The 19,849-nt window shown below is 44.3% G+C and overlaps 1 protein-coding gene across 4 annotated transcripts in view; it reads left to right on the forward strand.

Moving 5' to 3' along the window:
- Positions 1-19,849, forward strand: part of LOC144115377 (uncharacterized) — a 106,484-nt gene that overhangs the window by 55,338 nt on the left and 31,297 nt on the right. For all 4 annotated transcript variants that reach the window (XR_013311387.1, XR_013311386.1, XM_077649741.1 and 1 more), the window contains 7 exons: positions 869-949; positions 2,052-2,159; positions 7,272-8,512; positions 14,336-14,404; positions 16,107-16,224; positions 17,409-17,488; positions 17,577-17,645. Coding sequence is in view for 2 of the 4 variants with exons in the window: in XM_077649741.1 (XP_077505867.1) it covers positions 869-949; positions 2,052-2,159; positions 7,272-8,512; positions 14,336-14,404; positions 16,107-16,224; positions 17,409-17,488; positions 17,577-17,645 (1,766 nt within the window). In the remaining 2 variants the exon portion in view is untranslated. The remainder of the gene's footprint in view (positions 1-868; positions 950-2,051; positions 2,160-7,271; positions 8,513-14,335; positions 14,405-16,106; positions 16,225-17,408; positions 17,489-17,576; positions 17,646-19,849) is intronic.

Genomic DNA, 19,849 nt, shown 5'->3' on the forward strand with positions numbered 1-19,849 from the left:
ATAAAAAAAAAATACACGATATATAGAAAGCCATATGCAATGTACAAACGTTAAGACAGCACCTGAATATGCAGTTTTAGCTAAAGCATCACGACAAAGTGGGTTATTGTTAATATTTATGAGTTCCGCAGGAAAGTGGTCCCATTCATGTGTGGTAAAGAGTATTAATGATTGAGTGAAAGTTTTGAGTGGTCAGGGATTCAGTGCTCACTTCCCGCCACAACAAAGTATTTGATTCTATGTCGGCAAACGATATAAAGCAATGCAATTATTTCCCTTTGCAACGAACAATTTTCGAAGTGCGGTATTGCTTCAACATTTTCGTGAGTTGGCAGCCAGTTTATCTCGTCTGGTTCCACTATGTAACCGATGGCTTTGATGTAATCTGCAAGCCCTTTATGGAACCAATATATTCTGTGTTGTCTTTATCTCCTGAGCAGTGTGCAGAGGTAAAGCCAGATACATTGGAAACAACTCAGATGTTTTGGAAATCACTTTACTATGCCGTCGGGTAGCAGTGCAAGCAAGTTTAGACTGCACCAATTCATTTTTGAGTGCATGTGTTAGCCAGGAAAAATTATATTGACAGCATTTGCACTTTACAACTTTCATTACTTGACTATGCCCGCAGGTGGGTGTAGGCGAGTGTAGACTGCACGAACTGGTTTTTGAGTACATTTGTTGGCCAGGAAAAAATGTATTTATGGCATTAGGTTGAACAACTTAATGACATCTTTTCTTTCTCCCCTGCCTTTTTATTGTACAAAATGAAGTAGCTGTTCTTTAGGCATTTTTGTGGGTTTCACTTTAAATAAAGAGAGTATACTACCAAGAAAGAAAGGTTGAATGTCTTGCTTTCTTTCCCTAGTGTGGCTGGACCCCTGAATCTAAACACTTCTTCATCAAGCTGGCTACTGTCGACCACGCTCTGATGTGCAAAGTATACAAGGTTAGTCTCGGATCTGAGATTTTTTGTTCATTGTTTTAGATGCGCTAACATTTCTGAGAGAACTTTTTATCCTCTAGGTGGGGGGGGGTGTACGTGCTTGATTTGCAGGCCTAATAAGTCATGCATGCATGCGAACACACACACGCTCTCTCTAGATCAGGTTATGATGTTCAGGATGACTGCTTTGGCCTGTACAGTATTTTACCCATGCATTTTGCCAGTGCCAGTTTTGCCAGCTTTATTTTCATATGTATACTAGTGTTATGTGCCTGCATTTTTATTTTAGTTTGATAAACTAAATACCGTATATACCACTCGCTCAATGAACCCACTTTTTTTCCAGAGATCTTGTCATCAGTTTGGGGAGGGTTCATTGCGCTGGAAAAAAGTTCCAGCAGGTTTTTTTTTAAAGGGTCGAGATTTTATATGCCCTCCTCCGTCCTTCCGTCATCAACAAACACACGCAGTCAGACGTGTTTGTGCCGCTGTTGTTTAGCATCGTTCACAGGACAGTGGCGAGTATGTAATGCGAATGTTTAAGCCTTAGCTTATGGCACACAACGTCTTGGCGCTCCGCCAAGTCCACCGAGCCCCCTCCCCACCACCCCTCTGGCAGGAGCTCTCTTCAAAAGATAAACAAGCAAGTGGTGATGTTATCGGCAGCGGGCAGCATCTTAGCGCGCTGCAAAGGTCTGGGCTGGATGGCGCGAAACCTGAGGAACCTGCTACAAAAAGCTAAAGGCTGAAAGAAAAAAAAAAGGAAATCCTTGCTGACAAAAGTCTGCGGCGGGTTCATTATGCGAGTGGGTTCATTACGCAAGTATATACGGTAAGTTGTCAGTGCTATTGCACGACAAAAATAACTGTACATCAGGGGCTGGAGGTGTCCCCTTAATTTAGAGCACAGTGCTAATGAGAGGCGACTTAGCCAGACAAGACATAAGCGTGACCCAATAATCTTTGCACTTACAGTAGTATCGGTGCTTGCATGAGAAGAGGAAAACAAACTGCATGGCTAGGAGGCATCTAAGAAATGCATGTGAATATAAGAGGAGTGAAATTGACCCTTGGATCACTAAATTCGCACTCTGGCTTAATGCAGAAAGAAGGCCCGGTGTACAGCGTCTATCTCTGTGATACGGTCGCTGAACCAGAACTGCATTTTGCTGACTGCCTGGTGGATGAAGGCTTAGCACGTCTGTGCTTTGAGGTAAGCTTATCAGTGGAGCTGGTTTTCTACTTGTGTGAGACTAGTACCTCTGTGGAAGTGAGGTTGTTGGAGGAGTTTGTGGTTTGCTACAGCATGGGGCCAGTGCAAGGCCTGGTTAGAAAATTCAACGTCAGGGGCAAAAGAATATTCAGTTTTTCATTTAATTTAATTTTATTGCTCTAACTCTGTCCCTACTTTGCCCGTTAAGCATCGTTAGCTGTACATCAGGGGCTGGAGGTGTCCCCTTAATTTAGAGCACAGTGCTAATGAGAGGCGACTTAGCCGATTTTTAGTCCTTTCGCGTTGCTCACGGACACGCTCCACCATCTAGTGTGTAGTCAGGTAGCTAAAGTTTCGAATTTGATGCAGTTTAGTTTCTTTTCTGCTAGGTGGCTATTTTTGAACGCACTCTAAACACGCGGCAGCATCGGAGTCGTATGCGAGAATGGCAGCATTCGCGACGCGCGCTTTGAAGCGTCGCAAATCTGACTACTTCACTCTGTCTACGATCGATTTTATCGACGACACAACCAGCAGCAAGTCTGAAGATTCTGCCTTATTGTCAGAATTCAATTCTGACACCAATGAAGGTGGAAACCAGCCTGAAACATCGGCGGCCGCACTCCACTGCATGGCATGCCAAACTATATGGGTTCCAGTTATTATGTACCATTTAGTGGAAATATGACTGACGCCAACCAGGTTAATTTTTGAAAAAACACGACGTTTTGGGACCGGCTCGGTCCCTTCTTCACGGTGTGACTACGTTCGAGGTGCAGCTTAGCTTTTTAACACTTTTGTGACCGCAGGAAGATCGGTTGTTTTCGTGTAGTCATGTAATTATTTTTTTTCCTGCCACAGAAAAAGATTCATGTTGAAGTGTATGGTATCAAATTGTAGAAGAAGAAATTATCTTTCCAACGGTATTGATTTCAAACAGCATATTTATTTTAAAAAATTATCAAAGCAAAAAAATTGCAACAAAAACGAGAAAGATGGATAAAAACATCAATGCTGCTTTGCACAAAAAAAAAATTTTAATCGAAATACACATTTTTCACAAAAGAGCCATATGAAATCAGCCTGCAAATATTAGCTCTGTATCTACTAAAGCTGTTCAGGTACACAGGGAAGCGTTAGACCTAGTGTCTATCGTGCCACACTGCGAAGCAGTTTCTCGATGAAGTGAAACAAAGGTTAGCTGCACATGTTTCGCAGAGAACATTTGTTTTCTGCTCAACTTTTCTTTCATCATAGCACATTTTAGAGTTTCTGTATCTTTCCATTTTTTGTGGTTGATGCTATTGAACATGAGGTGCACTCCGAGAGGGAACAACAGGCGCGACTGGGGGCTCCAAAGATGTGGCTCATCATATCCCAGCGGCTGGTCGATTAGTTCTAGCCTGAAGGCAAACTGGTGGAAGTGCAAACTTCTCGATAATTCTGGGACTTCTGGATGCTGCCGACGATGCTCGTTAAACATTATAAAGCTATTTACTACAGTTATATCGATACAGTGGAAGAACAGTGTCTTCCACCAATGAACGCACTGACTTCATAAGAACGTTGTAGGATCCGATGAGCTGGTCGGATTTGCCCACTGCAAGCATGCCCACATTGTAGTTCTTGATCAGTACCAGCTTCTTCACGGACACTTCTGTCCACATATTCCCGACTTTCTTTCTTCGCTTTGCAAGGACGAATTTGTTCGCTGTGTGCGCGGTAGACATCATATTCACAACTCACCGGTCTTTCCATTGCAGGTACAAAACATCCTGCTCCCTCAGCCATCGAACGTCCCCTCTTTTCGCCTCATTTTCCCTATGTGTGTCTTTGAGTTCACTTGGAAAGCCACGCCGATCTTTCCGCGTTGTCCCACACGCAAGTGTCTTGCACTCAAGTAAATGAACAAACAGAGATATGCGCTCCAGTAAATGAACAAACAAAGATATGGAAGTGTGGAAATTGTTCAAAAGATTATGTAACCCTGATCAAGATCATTTTCGCACAGCCTTGTCACAACATCGAATGCCAAACCTCGCACGCTAGGTTCTTCGTGCTTTCTCGTATAGACGCTGAACTGAACAGTGTACCCTGTTTCCGAATCTGCCAAAACCCATAATTTGTAACCCCATTTGATCACTTTATACCTCATGTACTGTCGAATTCTGGACCGACCTTTTGATTTCACCATCCGATGCGTTTGATGCATTTGAAAAAATAGCGTGGATGAATCTTTGACGTGCTGAAGCAGAGAGGATATGCGGTGAAGCTTGCCATGGGATGTGACGGTCGTCTTCTCTGGATCAGACACACTCAGAAAGGCAAGCAACGCCTTGAAGCGTTTCCTTGGCATCACTGTAGGTGGAAGAAGACCCGAGAATAATTGCGTGTGCTCCTATAACAATGCAAGCGTGGGACTTGCACAGTTCTCATGTATACGAGAAGTCCAATGAACTTGAGTATCTCCTCTTGAGTGACTTCCTTCCACGATCCATCTCTCTCGCTGTACGCAGGCTTGTCGAAATTATGCATCCACGCATACTTATTTTTGTTCTTGCATATCTCCCTGATGATTTCGGCGGTGAAAACAACAGGAAGAAATCGACGGCTCTTACGAACTGGCGTGCAGCACTCTGGAGCGCGATTTCAAGGTCCACTCCCGTCGGTCTTTGTGGACAAAACTCCACTCTCTGCGCGGCTGCCAGCAAATGGTCCTGTCTGAACGACGTTGACACCCTGCAGATAAGAACTGTGACCTTTAGAACACGCTGGAAATCCTTACGGCGCGATAACACGGTCCGAGAAGAAAGCAAAACTCACCGGCGGATACATGTCGATGTTCTGGGGCGGTTTGCCGCACTTTCGTCATCCGTACTGAAGTCCGACGAATCGAAGTCATCTTCCGAGTCTGTGCTGCTACGATCTTCCGCAAATGCGAGCCCAGATGCGTCGGAATCCATTGAAGATCGCTGTTTCCGTGCAGAGGACGCGCGCAACGTAGATGCCATCTCAGAAACGAGCGCTCGTCACCCCAACTGTGCAGGCGCTTTAAAAATCCCCGCGCGGTGGAAAAGAGAAACACAACTCTGAAACTAATAAAATAGTCTCTCTTTAACCCGCTCGATTGTGCTAGCTGTCCATAACGCTCGGAGAGGCGCCAAAATTCAAACATGTACCATCGACAACATACTGTCGACGGGATTAGGCACGGTCACGAAAGTGTAAAGCCATCGTGTTGAATACCTCCGGGTCAATGACCGCGAACCATGGATGTAAGACGTAGGAAGGGTCCGCAGGGCGTGATTAACATTCCTTCATGTCTGTTGTATGTGCCACGACTCCAGCAGAAGCTTCCTGCGCTGGTTAGTTTCGGTCTCCAGTACAATAGTGCCGTCAAAGTCAATTCGGTGGTCACATTGCTAGCAGTGTTCGGCCACCGCGCTGCGCTGACGGTTCATTTGTCGGACGTCCGCTTTGTGTTGCCTCATTCTTTCGGCAAAGTTCTTCGTTTCCCCCACGTACGAGGCCGGGCAGACTGAGCATGGAATCTTGTATACTACCCTTTGGGCCCTTTCTTTTGGGTGACGGTCTTTCGGGCGGGGAAGGAAGCGTCCGATGGTGGTAGGCAGTTTGTGCGTTGTTAGCACCCCTTCTTTACCGAGAATTCGAGCCAGCGTCTCGCTCACGCCTTTAACGTATGGTATGCAAACACGTTTCCGGTTCTGGCGTGAGGCAACACAAACCGGACGTTCGACAAATGAACTGTCAGCGCAGCGCGGTGGCCCGGCCTGGTACGTGGGGGAAACGAAGAACTTCGCCGAAAGAATGAGACAACACAAATCGGACATCCGACAAATGAACCGTCAGCGCAGCGCGGTGGCCGAACACTGAGAGCAATGTGACCACCGAATTGACTTTTACGGCACTGTTGTACTGGAGACCGAAGCTAACCAGCGCAGGAGGCTTCTGCTGGAGTCGTGGCACATACAACAGACACGAAGGAATGCTAATCACTCCCTGGGGCACTTCCTTCATCTTACATCCATGGTTTGCAGCCATTGACCCGGAGGTATTCAACAAGGGAGCTTACAAAGCCAAGCTGCGGCTCGCCCGTAGTCACACCGTAAAGAAGGGACCGAGCCGGTCCCGAAACGTCGTGTTTTTTCAAAAATTAACCTGGTTGGCGTCAGTCATCTTTCTACTAAATTAATTTTCCCAATCCGACAGACTTCTGTCAAATGTTTTCTTTTGATTATGTACCATGAACGCTATGCAAGATTGAACATTCATTTTTTTAACAGACAGTGGCCAATAGTGTGCTCAATATTTTGTATATCTCTACAATTTTTTTAATTCTTGTTGTTTCATTTACATGCACATTTCTCCGTTTTTTTTTTTCAATTTTTTTCTAAATTATTGTTTTTGGGAAATAAATTTTTGTGTTGAAACGCACAACTCCATATTCAAGCTTGTATGCCTAAAAGGCGAATCTATTTAGCTTTCTTTTCGTGTATTGCATAAAATTTTAGACATGAGTTTTTACAGAAAAAAACTACTGAAAGCTACAGAAAACTGCCATTTTGTCCACAGTAAAGAGTAAAAACTGTTTGCATGGTACAATCGTTTGGTGAAAACCTGGGCCATGGTTGTCTGCTGCTGAGATGAAAACTTTGCTGCTACGACGACCCTGCGTTTTTTTTCAATGCTTTTCATTGACATTCATTTTCATTGAGTTCATTTTTTGCTTTAAATGTGGCAGAGTTTCAGGACCTCCATTTGTGGTTTATCAGCTACGCAGGCACCTTTCTGCGTGGAAAAAAACGACGGTAGAGTTCCCGAGGAATAATCAGTCCATCTTGCTTAGTTTGATGTTTTCTTTTAGTGTTCCTTTAAAGAACAGTGATTGGTTGAAGTTGATCGGGAGCCCTCCACCACAGCCTGTCTCAAAGCTCAGTTTTTACTCAGTTGCTCAGTTTGTTCCCTTAGTTGGTATATGACATCATGCAGGCAACAACCTGCTCCAACTGATCCATCATTTATAATTGTCTCCATTCACATGATTTTGGTTTTACCAAGCACTTATTCACTGCTGTTCTCTCCCTTTTACAGCAGGCAGTGGGGACCGTGAGCAGCCTACATTCCAGCAATCCAAAAACAGAGGGCACTCAAAAGGCGTCGCTTGCAAGTATTCCACGGCAAATAAGTGAACCTGTAGCTCCGAAGCCAGCCGAGCACCCATTGCGTAGTGTTCACTCAGACAGATGCATTTTTACAGATCATCTCACTCAGCCTGGCAGCGGTGTACCAGCAGGTCACCGTGCTGAGCCAGCTTGCCAAATGCCACACTTTGAAACAGGCCAGGCAGATCAGTCAGCCAAAAAGGGTAGGAGAGCCGGCCATGGGGACGCACCCAGACTAAGTGAGGCAACTGAACAAAGTAAGGAAATCAGGCGAAGCGAGGCAAGCGAGGCGACCAAGCGAAGCGAGGCGACCAAACGAAGTTGGTCACTGTTTACAGAATATGTCAAGGAACATGCTTGGAAAACCAGCCAAGCCAAGAAAACTGAAAAAACAGTGACACGCGACCAGAGTGAAGCAACCAAACGAGGTTGTTCGATGTTTCCCTCTCAAACTACTGAGCAAGATTCAACATATAAGCAAGTTTGGGCCACTGGAAACCCTCAGAAGGGCTCAGTAAATCTCCAAGCTCAAGGAGCCAATGGCTGCACAGCAAGCGGGCAAGCTTATACGTTTCACCACTTTTACACCCCTAGTCAGGCTGAGATACTTGATCTTTGCCATTCAGCTAGCCCGATGCAGACAGCATCTGACGTGCCAACTGAGCCACAAGTTGAAACAAGGGGGCCTCATGAAACTAAGCCAGTGCATAACTGGACCAATCAGCGCAAAGAAAACGGCCAGGCCTTGGCAGCTAACAGAGTATGGACTGAAGGCCACTCTCCGCCATCTGGGCAGACCAAGGTTGCATTTGGTGCACTGAATGAGCCTGTGGCGCAGGCACCTGTAATGCCTCCTGTGGATCAAAAGGGTCGGACTCCGGTGGAGCCTTTTGTCGGGTCAGCTGTAGCACCAGCAGCATCAGCACTTCAGAGCTCTGTGCCAGTCAGTTATCTGCCAAGTCAGCGGTCATTGGGTCAACCATGTACAGTGGAACACTTGGTGGCAGCTATTCGGGTTGCTGCATCATCAAGTGGAAAGCATCTGCATCCACAAGCATCTGCAAAATCTCTGGACCGCTCCGTGGACTCTTCTGCTGGTGCGACTGCAAGTGCGACTTCTAGTCAGCAGCCTGAGGGTGCTCAGGTCCAGGCAGCAGGTCCACTTCCTGAGTAAGCTTGTTCCTCCTCTCTCCTTAAAATACCGTATCTACTCGTGTGAGGGCCGCACCTCCAACATGGCAGCCAGTAATTCGAGGGAGAAAAAAAAGTCCGCCAAAATAATTGTTTCGTGTGTGCATGATTTCGCCCGTGTTGTACGTTTCGTTGTATGCAACATTCGGATGCGTCATCCTGCAGGCCGGACTTCACCTGGAGCCACAAGCAAACGATGCCTCTCCGCTGTTAACTCACCTTGTGCTCTCAGTGTTTGCTACTAAACGTTATGCTGTGCAGAAGCTAGAATGAGGTGCACCCACGCTAGCAGCACATTAGCACCGGCGGCCAGGCTCGGGCGCTGACACAATATGCGCCGCAGTAGCGTGTCGATCGCCCAGTGTCACTAGCCATAGCGTACTTCACATTGAAGCCGCAGCGAAAGTGCTCTAAATCTAGTCACGGTTATTTATAAATGATCTAACCTTTTCACAGTTTACCATCACAAAATAACCTGACATTAAAAATCAACTTATATTTAATTTCTACTAGGCCTTTAACAGTGAAACGTGTGGAAAAGCAGGCCAGGCAAAGGCCACCTCACACTGACGACAATGGATTGCACACGTGGAATGCCACTCTGTACCGTCGGCGAGCTCTCAGTCGAGCGCTCAGTCTTCAGAGGATCTGAATATTTTGAATCATGTTACATTTCTAGTAAATCATCTGGCAACCTATTTTATTCCAGGCAGTTATTCGTGCTGGTCATCTGGCGCACATTCTATTGTCCATACTTTCAATACAGTATGTATTTACAGGATTCGCCGGGGCTGCTGCTGGTTTGTCATAAAAATTTGTGTAGCATAGGCATTTACAAATTGTGGCTTTTTGTTTGAAGGGAATAAGGGAACTTCTGGCACGCAAAAAAAGGTTGGACGGCACAATAGGCATTTTCAATAATATCATGCATTTTTTTTACCACACAAGGCCATTACATGAAAAAAAAAAAAAAGAAGGATGCGTTGAAGCTTTGTTACACTCATTGAAGCCGTGTTGACTTTTTGCAAAAATGGCCATTAAAAATTGGAGGAGTCTACCTACATGCGGTGAAAATGTGCCTGTGGGGTGTGAGAACTGTATGTGCAGTCTCCATCTACTGCTCTTAATTGTAATTGCGTCGTGGCTCAGCTGCTGCTTTTAAGTGGTGACTCCATGACACCTGCTAGGTGTACGCACTTAGGGTGCCTCGATGCAGCTTCCTTTGGACCAAAGGAAACTATCGAGGCGCCCCAGTATGCAGCGTGCGCCCAGCACCACCTGCGTCAGGTGTCAGAAAGGGGCATCCATCTCCATATGTCTCGTGCTAACTCCCCTTCAATGCTCACACCGTCGCGCTTCTTTAGCGAATTTTACGCAGAGAAGAGCAGATGTGGGAGCTGTAGTCTAATTGAGCATAATGCGATCCACTCCCTCAGGGCGCCACTGCGCATGCAGATTCCTCAAAGGATGCCACAAGGCATAAGGCGCCAGACAGCTGTTTGCACGCCTGCCTTGTCGGGGCCAATCAGCGCATGCACACTGGCGGCGCATGGAAGCGGATTGCACTATGCTAAATCTCTATTTTGATGCACACCGTCGTGCCAGTTACAGTGTGCGCATCGTGGGTGCCACGGCCGCAGTACCTGGCAGGTACAGATCTGGGCGCTGTGCTTTCGTCTGTTAATGTCTGTTGACGCAAGCATGCGCAGACTGGCTCCGGCATACGCATGGGAATGCAAGCACGCGGCACAGAGTGGGACCTTTGGTTGCACACCGCGGTGCCATCCCTTAGGATGTAAGCGTAACCGAAACCACACGCAGCAAGAGTTACAGAAACATTATTCACTCGAAATGAATACGCTGAAATTTCGAATACCAAACATTCGGATCGAAATAAATATTGAATGCTTTCGAGTATTTGCACATGCCTAGTGTCGCAGCATAAAAGAGAATGTGTAATCAGGGCTCCGCTGCAGTGAAAGCAAAAATTATGGAAAAATGTTCCCATGTAAGGGCCACACCCGTCAAAATTGCAAAAACAAAGTGCAGCCGTACACAAGTATATACCGTAATGTGGCATAACCATTGCCCCTTTCATTAACATTTATTTATGTACCCTAAGGGCCATTTCAGGCATTACATAGGGAGGGAGTCAAAGAATGTTGATTTTAAAAAACACTTAAGTAAAGTCGCATTTCACAAAGTACACAGAGTAGTTTGCCTGCAAAAATGCAAGAACAAAGCAAAAGGATTTATTTAAACAATAGTTATATGGCATTCAACAATGTTACATGGTCTTAAAAACAAACTATGTGCACACGTAATTCCGAGGTAGGGATGCAATACAGCAAGGAATACAGCCCTATACATCAAGGGGTAAAAAAGAAACTCTGTAAATTATTAACAACAAACCAACCAAGTCAGTTTAACGTTCTTTTCTGTCCAAAGCCTTGAGAAAGGATGCGTGGTCAAGTGTGAAGGCGACTTCTGAACGCAAACTAATAGCTGGACGGCAAGCTTGCCTTCATATTTTCAGCCAGCTTTTGAGTTGAATTCTGACACAGCAGTTGTTGTGAAAATATCTTGGTTCAGTGATTATAGTGTATGGGCTAAAGGTGTTTATTTCGTACCTGTGGGCACGGTGGTAGTCAGTGTGAATGTGGGGGCTTATTTTTTTCCAGTTACTGCAAATCTGTTTTATAAATATCTGCCAGTGTGGTGGCTAGGAAACCGTGCTGCAGAAACTGCTTTCCAATGAAAATATGCGTGAAGCAAACATGATATGACAGTGCAGCCTAACAAGAAGTGCAAGGATGTGTGTAGGCAGAGGTATGCATGGGGGTGCAAGTAAATCAGGATTGGGACAGATAAATGAGAATAGCTTATAAGGAATCATATGGAGTGGCCAAAAGGAAAAATTCTTGCAGGAATCCACCATTAATTGTGCGCTAAATGTTGTTTCGGAGCAAAGTGAGCTCATTTGCACTTCAAACCTATCAGTAATGCCTCTTGCCTTTCCAGACTGAATGAACATTTCCACATACTGTCGCATGGTAATGCAGCTCCATTTCTGACGGCTGCGAAGTGCACATGTCAGTCTCCACCACTGAGTCGCATTCGTTTGTTCTCACCCACAAACAGCTTGCTTTGAACTCTTAGTCCTGAGTGTCAGCTCTAGGTCCCCTAGCTTTCTACGGTGGAAAAGTTTAAATTCTGTGAAATGAAAATCAAGAATCTACAATATTCTGGAGGAGACGTAAAATAATCACGTTTTTTCTTTTAAACATTCCTCACGTAATCCAAATATACCATAATTAAAATCGAATGTGGCTGTCGCAGTGCCTGGTGGTGTAGTGCCTAGTATTCTTTTCGTTTCAAGATTGACGATTGTTTGATACAATGCAGTGAGTAGCGACTGAATGAGCTCTCTGAAGATGGTCCGGTGCACAGTCCTTCAACCGGTTTCATGACAGCAGCCCATTAATGGAATAGAATTCCTATTTCTCTGTTCTAAGGGTGAGGAAGACAAGAAACGTTAGCGTCTTGCTCCACTCCACATTCATCCCGTGAGCTGCTGCAGTGGCTCAGTGGTTATTGTGCTCAGCTATTGACCCGAAAGACTCGGGTTCGATCTTGGCCACGGCGGTCGCACTTCACCCTATTGAAATGCTAGAGGCCTATGTACTGTGTGATGTCTGTGCACGTTAAAGAGCCCCATGTGGTCGAGGTTACCCAGAGCCCTCCACTACAGCATCCCTCATAGCTTGAGTTGCTTTGGGATGTTAAACCCCATAAACAATAAACATTTGTCCCGTAAGATTCATACCCAACACTGGCAAACTCGCAGTGAGCTCGAAGTGTCGGCAAGACAAGGCAATGCTGGGCTCACGTGGAGCATTGTTTCCTGCTTTCTGTTACATTCATGTAACGCCCATCATTTTAATGCTGTGCACGGAAAACTTTTCATAGCCATATATGTTCACAGTGAAGACTGCTGCCATGCGGCGCATTTCTGCACACAGTCTTCCAGTGCTGCGTTTCCGTTGCAACCGCATCGCATCCGGGGATGTTCATTTGTGCCCAGTTGTGCAGCATAAATCTTAAAACTGAAAACCTTTCGGGTGCCGCTCTGTGCCAGTAATGACAAACTAATGGCGTGGCACACCTTTTCATGAGATTGAAACTTTTCCAGCATTGTTTGCTAACTTAAGAAATCTGGAAACTAAAAGCTGTGTGTTCCAGAGTGTTTCTGAATCAATATTTTATTGCTCCAAAGTGCTGCATATTGGAAATGCAACCAAACTACAAGCACAAGGAAAGCCTCCATGTAAAATTTAGTGCAAAAGATGTACTAGAAGTTCTAAAGTTGCAAGTTGGAAGCTATATTTCTCTTTATAGAGTAATATGTAGACTTCTCATTGAAGGGTTCCTTTTTGTATCGCGTATGCTGGGTGGACCACCAATTTCTTCATATTTTGAGGACTAAGTTTGTTTTATATGAAGAAAGTCAACTGCAAGCCATCAAACACTCAGGAGGAGCAAGTTTTGCTCATTAAAAACTGCAAAGTTTTTTTCTTCTCTAAGTTTATTACATGCGGTTTTTTATAAAAGGGGGAATACCGCAAGGCTGGTTTGCATGACTGCTTATATATCATTCACTTAGTGCTCTGCAGGTCAAGTCATGACTCACAAGGCTTCTGTGCTACAGCAGCCGCATGCAAGTGTCTCATGCCCTGACTGCTCACTTTTACGATTGCATTCCTCCTGCAGTCCAGTGTTGACCATGAAATCAGTTACTGAGCTGTTTATGAAAACAATGGTACTAGTAGTGTTTCCTGGTGCTTCCTGGGTTTTGAAGACTGTTGGCTTCTTACAAATACATCCTAATACACTGCTTATCTTCCCTATTCTTGGCCTCTTCAGATTAAAAGTAGTGTGAAATGGTGAATTTCCAGTGTGCTTCAATGGCATGCTTGCCTTCAAGCTTTCAGTCTCTTGCTACAGTTGACTGTTGATACAGATTTCACGGGCTCGCAAAAATTGTATCATCAAAAAACAAGCTAGTTTTGTATGCTGAAGCACGAGAAATGTATTTAATAAGCACGTCTGTTCATGGGTGGTGCGATTTATTTACAGCCACTTGTCACCGCTTTGTACTTGTGGCGCGTACTGCATGTCTGGACAGTGCAGTGCCTGGTGCTGGTGGGTGCAGCTGCAGCTCCCATGTTCGTGTCATCTGTAGTGGCGTGAAAGAGCATTCGGAACATCCAAATTCCTGATGATTTTACACGGTGCACTTCAGCAAGATTTGTGTCATCTGTTATCTTTCCTTCGGGATTCTACTTTATTCAAGAGTAATTGTTACTTATCATTGTAAGTAGGCATTCGTATGACTGCCTTTTGTTGCTTAATGCGTGTGCTATGAGAACTGGCCCTGAGCAGCTTTTAATGCAATAGCATTAATGCTGCCTGCAGAAAATCTGGCGTCATCATTGTCAGCGTTGAGTGAAAAATCCCTGGAGAAGCAACCTCGGTAGGCCGCCTAGGTCACATGATCTTGTGGCATCATCACAACCTGCCCACCGGATTGTGACAAAACTGACAACCGTGGCAGGGCAGTGGCACATTGCTTAGCTGCCGCACCACTGCACCAGGAGCGGTATGAGGACTCCCAGGAATCTATGAATGTAAAATTGAGAATGACGAATTCCACAAAAATATGCATTAACTCGTTAGTGCTATCGAGTCATACCCTTAATACGGAGCTTAAGTGTCCCCTCGAATTTTTTGTTCTCAAAACAGGGATGAAGATTTTATGGCAGTACTTCAGCGAGAGCTGGATGGACCCCTCCTGCCACGTTTTGTCAAACCGTAAGTGCTTGTAATTTGACAGTGCTTGTAATCATTTGCTTCTTTATTTATAAATGTTGTATTGTAAATGATAGCTTTGCTGTACTTTGCATCACAAAGAGCTTGACTTGATATCATTCAGGTCAGACGTAGCATGGTACTGCTACTTTTTGCCTTTTTGTGCATGGGTTACAATCCCAAGTATATTTCGGTGCTGTCCTGTTGCACATATTCCACTGTGCTGTCATTTGTGTCCCTTTGTTTCAACTTGTCCCTTCTGTGCAAGATGCATCCATCTAAGGATGAACCTCCCAGCCATGTCCATCGAAATACTACAGGTCTGTGTACTGTGCGATGTCAGTGCACGTTAACGTGCCCAGGTGGTCGAAATTCCCGGGGCCTTTCACTATGGTGTCCCTCATAGCTTGAGTTGCTTTGGGACATTAAACCCTTCAAACCCCCATAAACCATAAACCAATCTAAGGATGAATCAGCTAGCCCAAACCAAAGTATTAATTGCATCTGGAGGATGTGTGTTTAGATAACTATTCTTAGTTTCCAAAGCTTCATTTGTCCATAGTCTAGAAATATTTGTAGTTCAAAGTTCTTACAAGGAACTTGTGCACTGCAGCACTGCAGCAAGTGATTTCTCAGTAAGACTACAACACGGGACAGTGGTGATGTTCCTCTTGTGATAGTCTTCTTTTGCGCTAACTGGTTACTTGAAAACATGCACCAACGAGCCCAGCAAGGAGTTTTATTGTTTGCTTTTTAAGCAGTGTTCTTTGCTGCCAAGGAAGCCATATAGTTTTTTTTATGCGGCCTGACTTCTCTTGTGTGGAGTCATTAGGGACCACTAGTTTGTTCCTGAAAGATTGCAACCACATGCAGGCATTTCCACAATGTCCAGGACAGTTGGCGACAATATCAGCACATCTCAAAAAGTCCAAGAGAGAGAAAACAGTGTTATTTTTAGTGCAATATTTAGTGCTTAGCAAGTTAGTGGCTTGTCTGTCGTATTAGTGTCAGCTGATCATCCCTTTGGGCCCATGCCAGCCAGGCGCGCCAGGAGGATGAGAGAGGGTGGGGAAAGTTGTCATGTTCAAACAGTGCAGGCATAGCTGTGGCCATTTTGATCTGGGGGAATGCCGAATGGAAACATCACTATTGGCAGCACTGAGTTTGCATTTATTTTTTTCCAGCACTAGTTATAACTAGCCTTATAAACAGTTCGCATTTGAAATCTTTGTCCTCCACACTTTCTGCCTTTCATGCAGCTGTGTTGTGATATGCACCTTGCTACAACTGTTGATTTGTTGGAATAAGCTGGAAAAATGTTGCATGCAGGGATGTAATAGCAAATGTGAGCACTATTTAATGGCGTGAATTTCTGGCCACACAGTCACGACGTTGCATTAGAGCCGGAGTGACTGTATTATGTGAAATTTTGTACTGTACGCAGGTGCCATCAATAACGAGCCATGAATCTGAAACGGAGCTGCGTTTCATTTTTTTTTTTTTGACAGAAGCAAGGTACACTGGCAGTTTGTATAGTCAGACTTGTGCTTTGGTTTTCATACCTTTGGAGCTAGCTAAATTCGCATTTTTCAGCATTTGATGCAACCCTGCTCTTCTTTGTCTTGTGAAAGACCACATATTAAATTCTGATAAATTCATACCTTGATCATATGTCTCGCTTCTTTCTCTCTCTCTCTCTGATCAGTGAGTACCTCAAGACAGGGCACTGCCTGATGGTTCTTAACCATTTGCAAGAGCCCTTCATTACCACTGCAAATGTTTGTCAACTTCTGGAGTGGACATCAGATGATATTTTGCAGAAGGTATGTATGGCATCTTTTGTCTCCCCTGCAACCAGTTTGTTATCTTCACTTGTTTTTTTTGTTGGCTCTTTACGCTTTTTATTTGCTTGGAAGAAGTTTGGTCTTGGCTTGAAGTCTTTAATGCGGTCTGCAGCCTTTCGGTAAGGGATTACTTTGCATTAAAATGGCCATTAGGACCAGAAGCTAGTGGCGTGCTGTACTAAGCAGATAACCCATTTTAAGAGCGTTAGCTCTTACTACTTGCATTTGTCAAGGATGCGCCTATCTGCAATGGAGGTGAAATTGTCCAGAACAGTTACCACGTGACCACACTATATCGCATAGCAACAGTGTTGATACCTCTACTTTCGATCCATTATATATGTGCCAGTATAGTGGCCATCGAAGTGGGACCCCCCCTGAGGAATTGCCATTTGCATAAAATTTGGGGACCACACGTTTGACACAGGATCTTCCAAATGGTGTCAAATGACTTGGCATGTTTCTGAGGATAAAATTACTAATTGAGATGAAGCCCAAAATATGTGTGGGATTTGCACCGACAACATTTCCACCCCCAAACCATGCATTCCGAGGACCTTCAGATGGCCATTAAAGCTGAACCATTTGTCGCAGGGGGTTCCGGATGGTGTCAAATGATTCGTCGTGTTGCGATGCACATGTTTATAAAATTTGGAACAAGGGAGTATTACTCATTGGCATCCACCCAACGGCAGCCATACGGCTACAAAGGAAAGCTATACAGCTTTCTCAGAAACCTCATTGTTAAAGATAAATTCGTCCTGGTCCCGGGTTCGAACCCAGGACCACCGCTTCACTGGAGCAGTCGCTCTACCAACTGAGCTAACCGGGACGGCAAGCTTATGGTATTCGCTGATATAACGAAGAAATATACCGGATATAGCAAAGGTGGCTGTAAATCGCAATAGTTGTGCAAAATTCGGGAGGTAGATGGCGCTGCTTGCATTTTAGAAGGGATGTTTCCGGAAGGATGCTTTGATTTAGTCTTCGCCACGTTTGCTGAGCGCACCGATGTAAACACTTGAAATTCCTGTAGTTAGTGCTCTTAGTTTGAACTCTGAGGCCGTGTTGGCAGAGATTTTTTTTTATTCTTCAGTTTGAATCCATGTACATGCACAAAAAGTTCACTTTCATGTATTGTTGTTTTTCCTTTTGTTACTTAGCTGGAAGAGAAACACATAGAGTTTCCAGTGCTGGTCCTGAGAAGACCTGAAGATGTCTTGCTTTTCAACCAAGTGGCTAGGTAAGGAAAGTGCAGAAAGTTGATGATTCACTCATTTTGTGTTATTTTAATAAATCATTTTGTATTTGTCATCCTCTCTATTGTGCAGCGGTGGAGTCCCGGGTGTGAGGATTTGCGAACAGCTCCCGGAACAGGTTTCTTTCTTTGCTCTGGAAAAGTAAGACACTACTTCTTACCTACCCGCCGCGGTGGCTCAGTGGTTAGGGTGCTCGGCTACTGAGCTGGAGTTCCCGGGTTTGAACCCGGCCACAGCGGCCACATTTCATTGGAGGCGAAATGCAAAGGCGCCTGTGTGCTGTGTGATGTCAATGCACATTAAAGATCCCCAGGTGGTCGAATTATTCCAGAGCCCTCCACTATGGCACGCCTTTCGTCCTTACTTCTTTCACTCGCTCCTTTATTCGTTCCCTTATGGTGCTGCATATAAGATTTTAAAATGTCAAAACTGCTGAAGGTATGCGTGTGAAAATATATATTTCTTTATCTAATACACTTTCCAATAAGCTTGCCAAAATTCATTGCTCTATGCGAAAAAGTAAAAAATTTCACCTCTGAAAGCCACGTCCTCCCTTAAGGGGACAAGTAGGCCCCATTCCTCCCATGTATTTTAGACGATGTTCGAGACTCTTTTTCTTGGGTACTACTAGGGTCAGGGCAGTCACACTGGTATCGTAATCAGCTTTTTGTGTTCTCATTACTGAACCGGAATAATTTTTTAATATCTGTTTTGCATTTTTTGTTTGTTTCTTTACTGGACTCTACCAATTTCCAAGCCAGAATCAGCAATAAACATCCTGTGAAATAAAATTCCTTGCATTAATTTTTTATAATTCTGGTTCAGCAGACTTTTCATCGTCTTTGTTACATACCAGGCAAAAATGTCTCCAGTGCTCGTGGTTCCTGAGAAAAAGGGTCAAGTTTCAAAAATTTGTTTTGACATAATTGGCTTTTAAGTTAAAAAACCGGCTTCATTACGAAATTACCCTGAACAAATGTGCATTGATATACGATAATAAATAAGCAAAGCGTTCATCAGAGATATTTTCAGCGTCTAAATACCAATAAACAAATTTTGCAGCACGCTCGCGAAAAAAAAAAAAAAACGTGCAATACTCATTTGCGTTTTCTATCTTCCCATGGAGGTGTTTTTTTCTTCCTCAACCAGTGATGGCTGCGGTCGGTAAGCACTTTTATCTCGTCTGCGTATGCTGCTGACAGCAAGAGTTTTGAAGAACAAGAATTCATGGTAGACTCCAGCCATCACTCAGATGCTGTGCCCTACGCCGGGCGGCGTTCCCAGTATTCAACAACATGATAGTAAACATAGGCTGGTTGGTGCAGATTCAATGCTTACAGCACAGATTCTTCAGCGTTAGTCATTGCAGTAACTGTATCGCACCGAAGCAGGGTAAGAGTAAACAATGCACTCGAAGAGCAAGCAATGCTAGTTGAATAGTGTCTAGAGCTAAACTTGGCTCAAAACAAAATGGTGGGAAGCTTTTTGCTGTTGCCAGATAAGCACTGATAATCATTCTAATCCTCAAGAAAATTCGGCTTATCTGTTTTCTTATTTTTTTTGTCAACACAGGAGAGCTACATATTACAGATTAGCAAAATGGGTCACGGTTCGCAACCACCTACATTTCTAAAAATGTCATTTTTGTGTCAGATTTTTTTCCCCCACAAATGAGACATTGGATCTTGTTGTTTGGAAAAAAAAACGAAATTTCATACTGCGAAAAAGCAAAAAATCAATTTTTAAAAATTTTAGCCTACCCTGTTCTCTTAAGAAATTGACACTAGATGCAGTGTGCAGTGAAAAGTCTCCATATAACTCTGATAATATCAGCGACCAAAGCCTCCAGAATGTGCAGAAAGTGGCCTAAAGACATAGGCGTCAGGTCTGCCATTGATCACTTTATTTGACTTCCATACTTTAGTGTACATGTCGAACTTTCATCTCCATAAGTGTGGTCTGAAGCTACCAGCTAATAAGAGCTATTGGTTTCGGTTATCTCACACAAGTCTTGGTGTGCTTATGGAAAAAAAAAAAATTAGAGTAAGTGGCAGTACAGTAGACGTTCGTTGAGACGAATTCTAGGATACAATGAACAATGTGATTTTTCTTTGGTTTCCACTAGGACTCAATGTTAAATTAATCCGCTTGGGATGAACTGTTTCGCATGACCTTCGGTTAAGATGAACTTTCGCAGCGACTGCGAACTGCAGCGGCCTCACGCAATGGCATTCACGGGGCGTCCACGTGGCACTGTCAAGAGGAGAAAAAAATATACATACAAAACGCATTTACCTGATAAAGTGCACTCCCACAAGATGGCTGCTGCACACCTTCACGCAAAA

Source organism: Amblyomma americanum, chromosome 1, assembly GCF_052857255.1.
Source record: "Amblyomma americanum isolate KBUSLIRL-KWMA chromosome 1, ASM5285725v1, whole genome shotgun sequence".
NCBI lineage: Eukaryota > Metazoa > Arthropoda > Arachnida > Ixodida > Ixodidae > Amblyomma > Amblyomma americanum.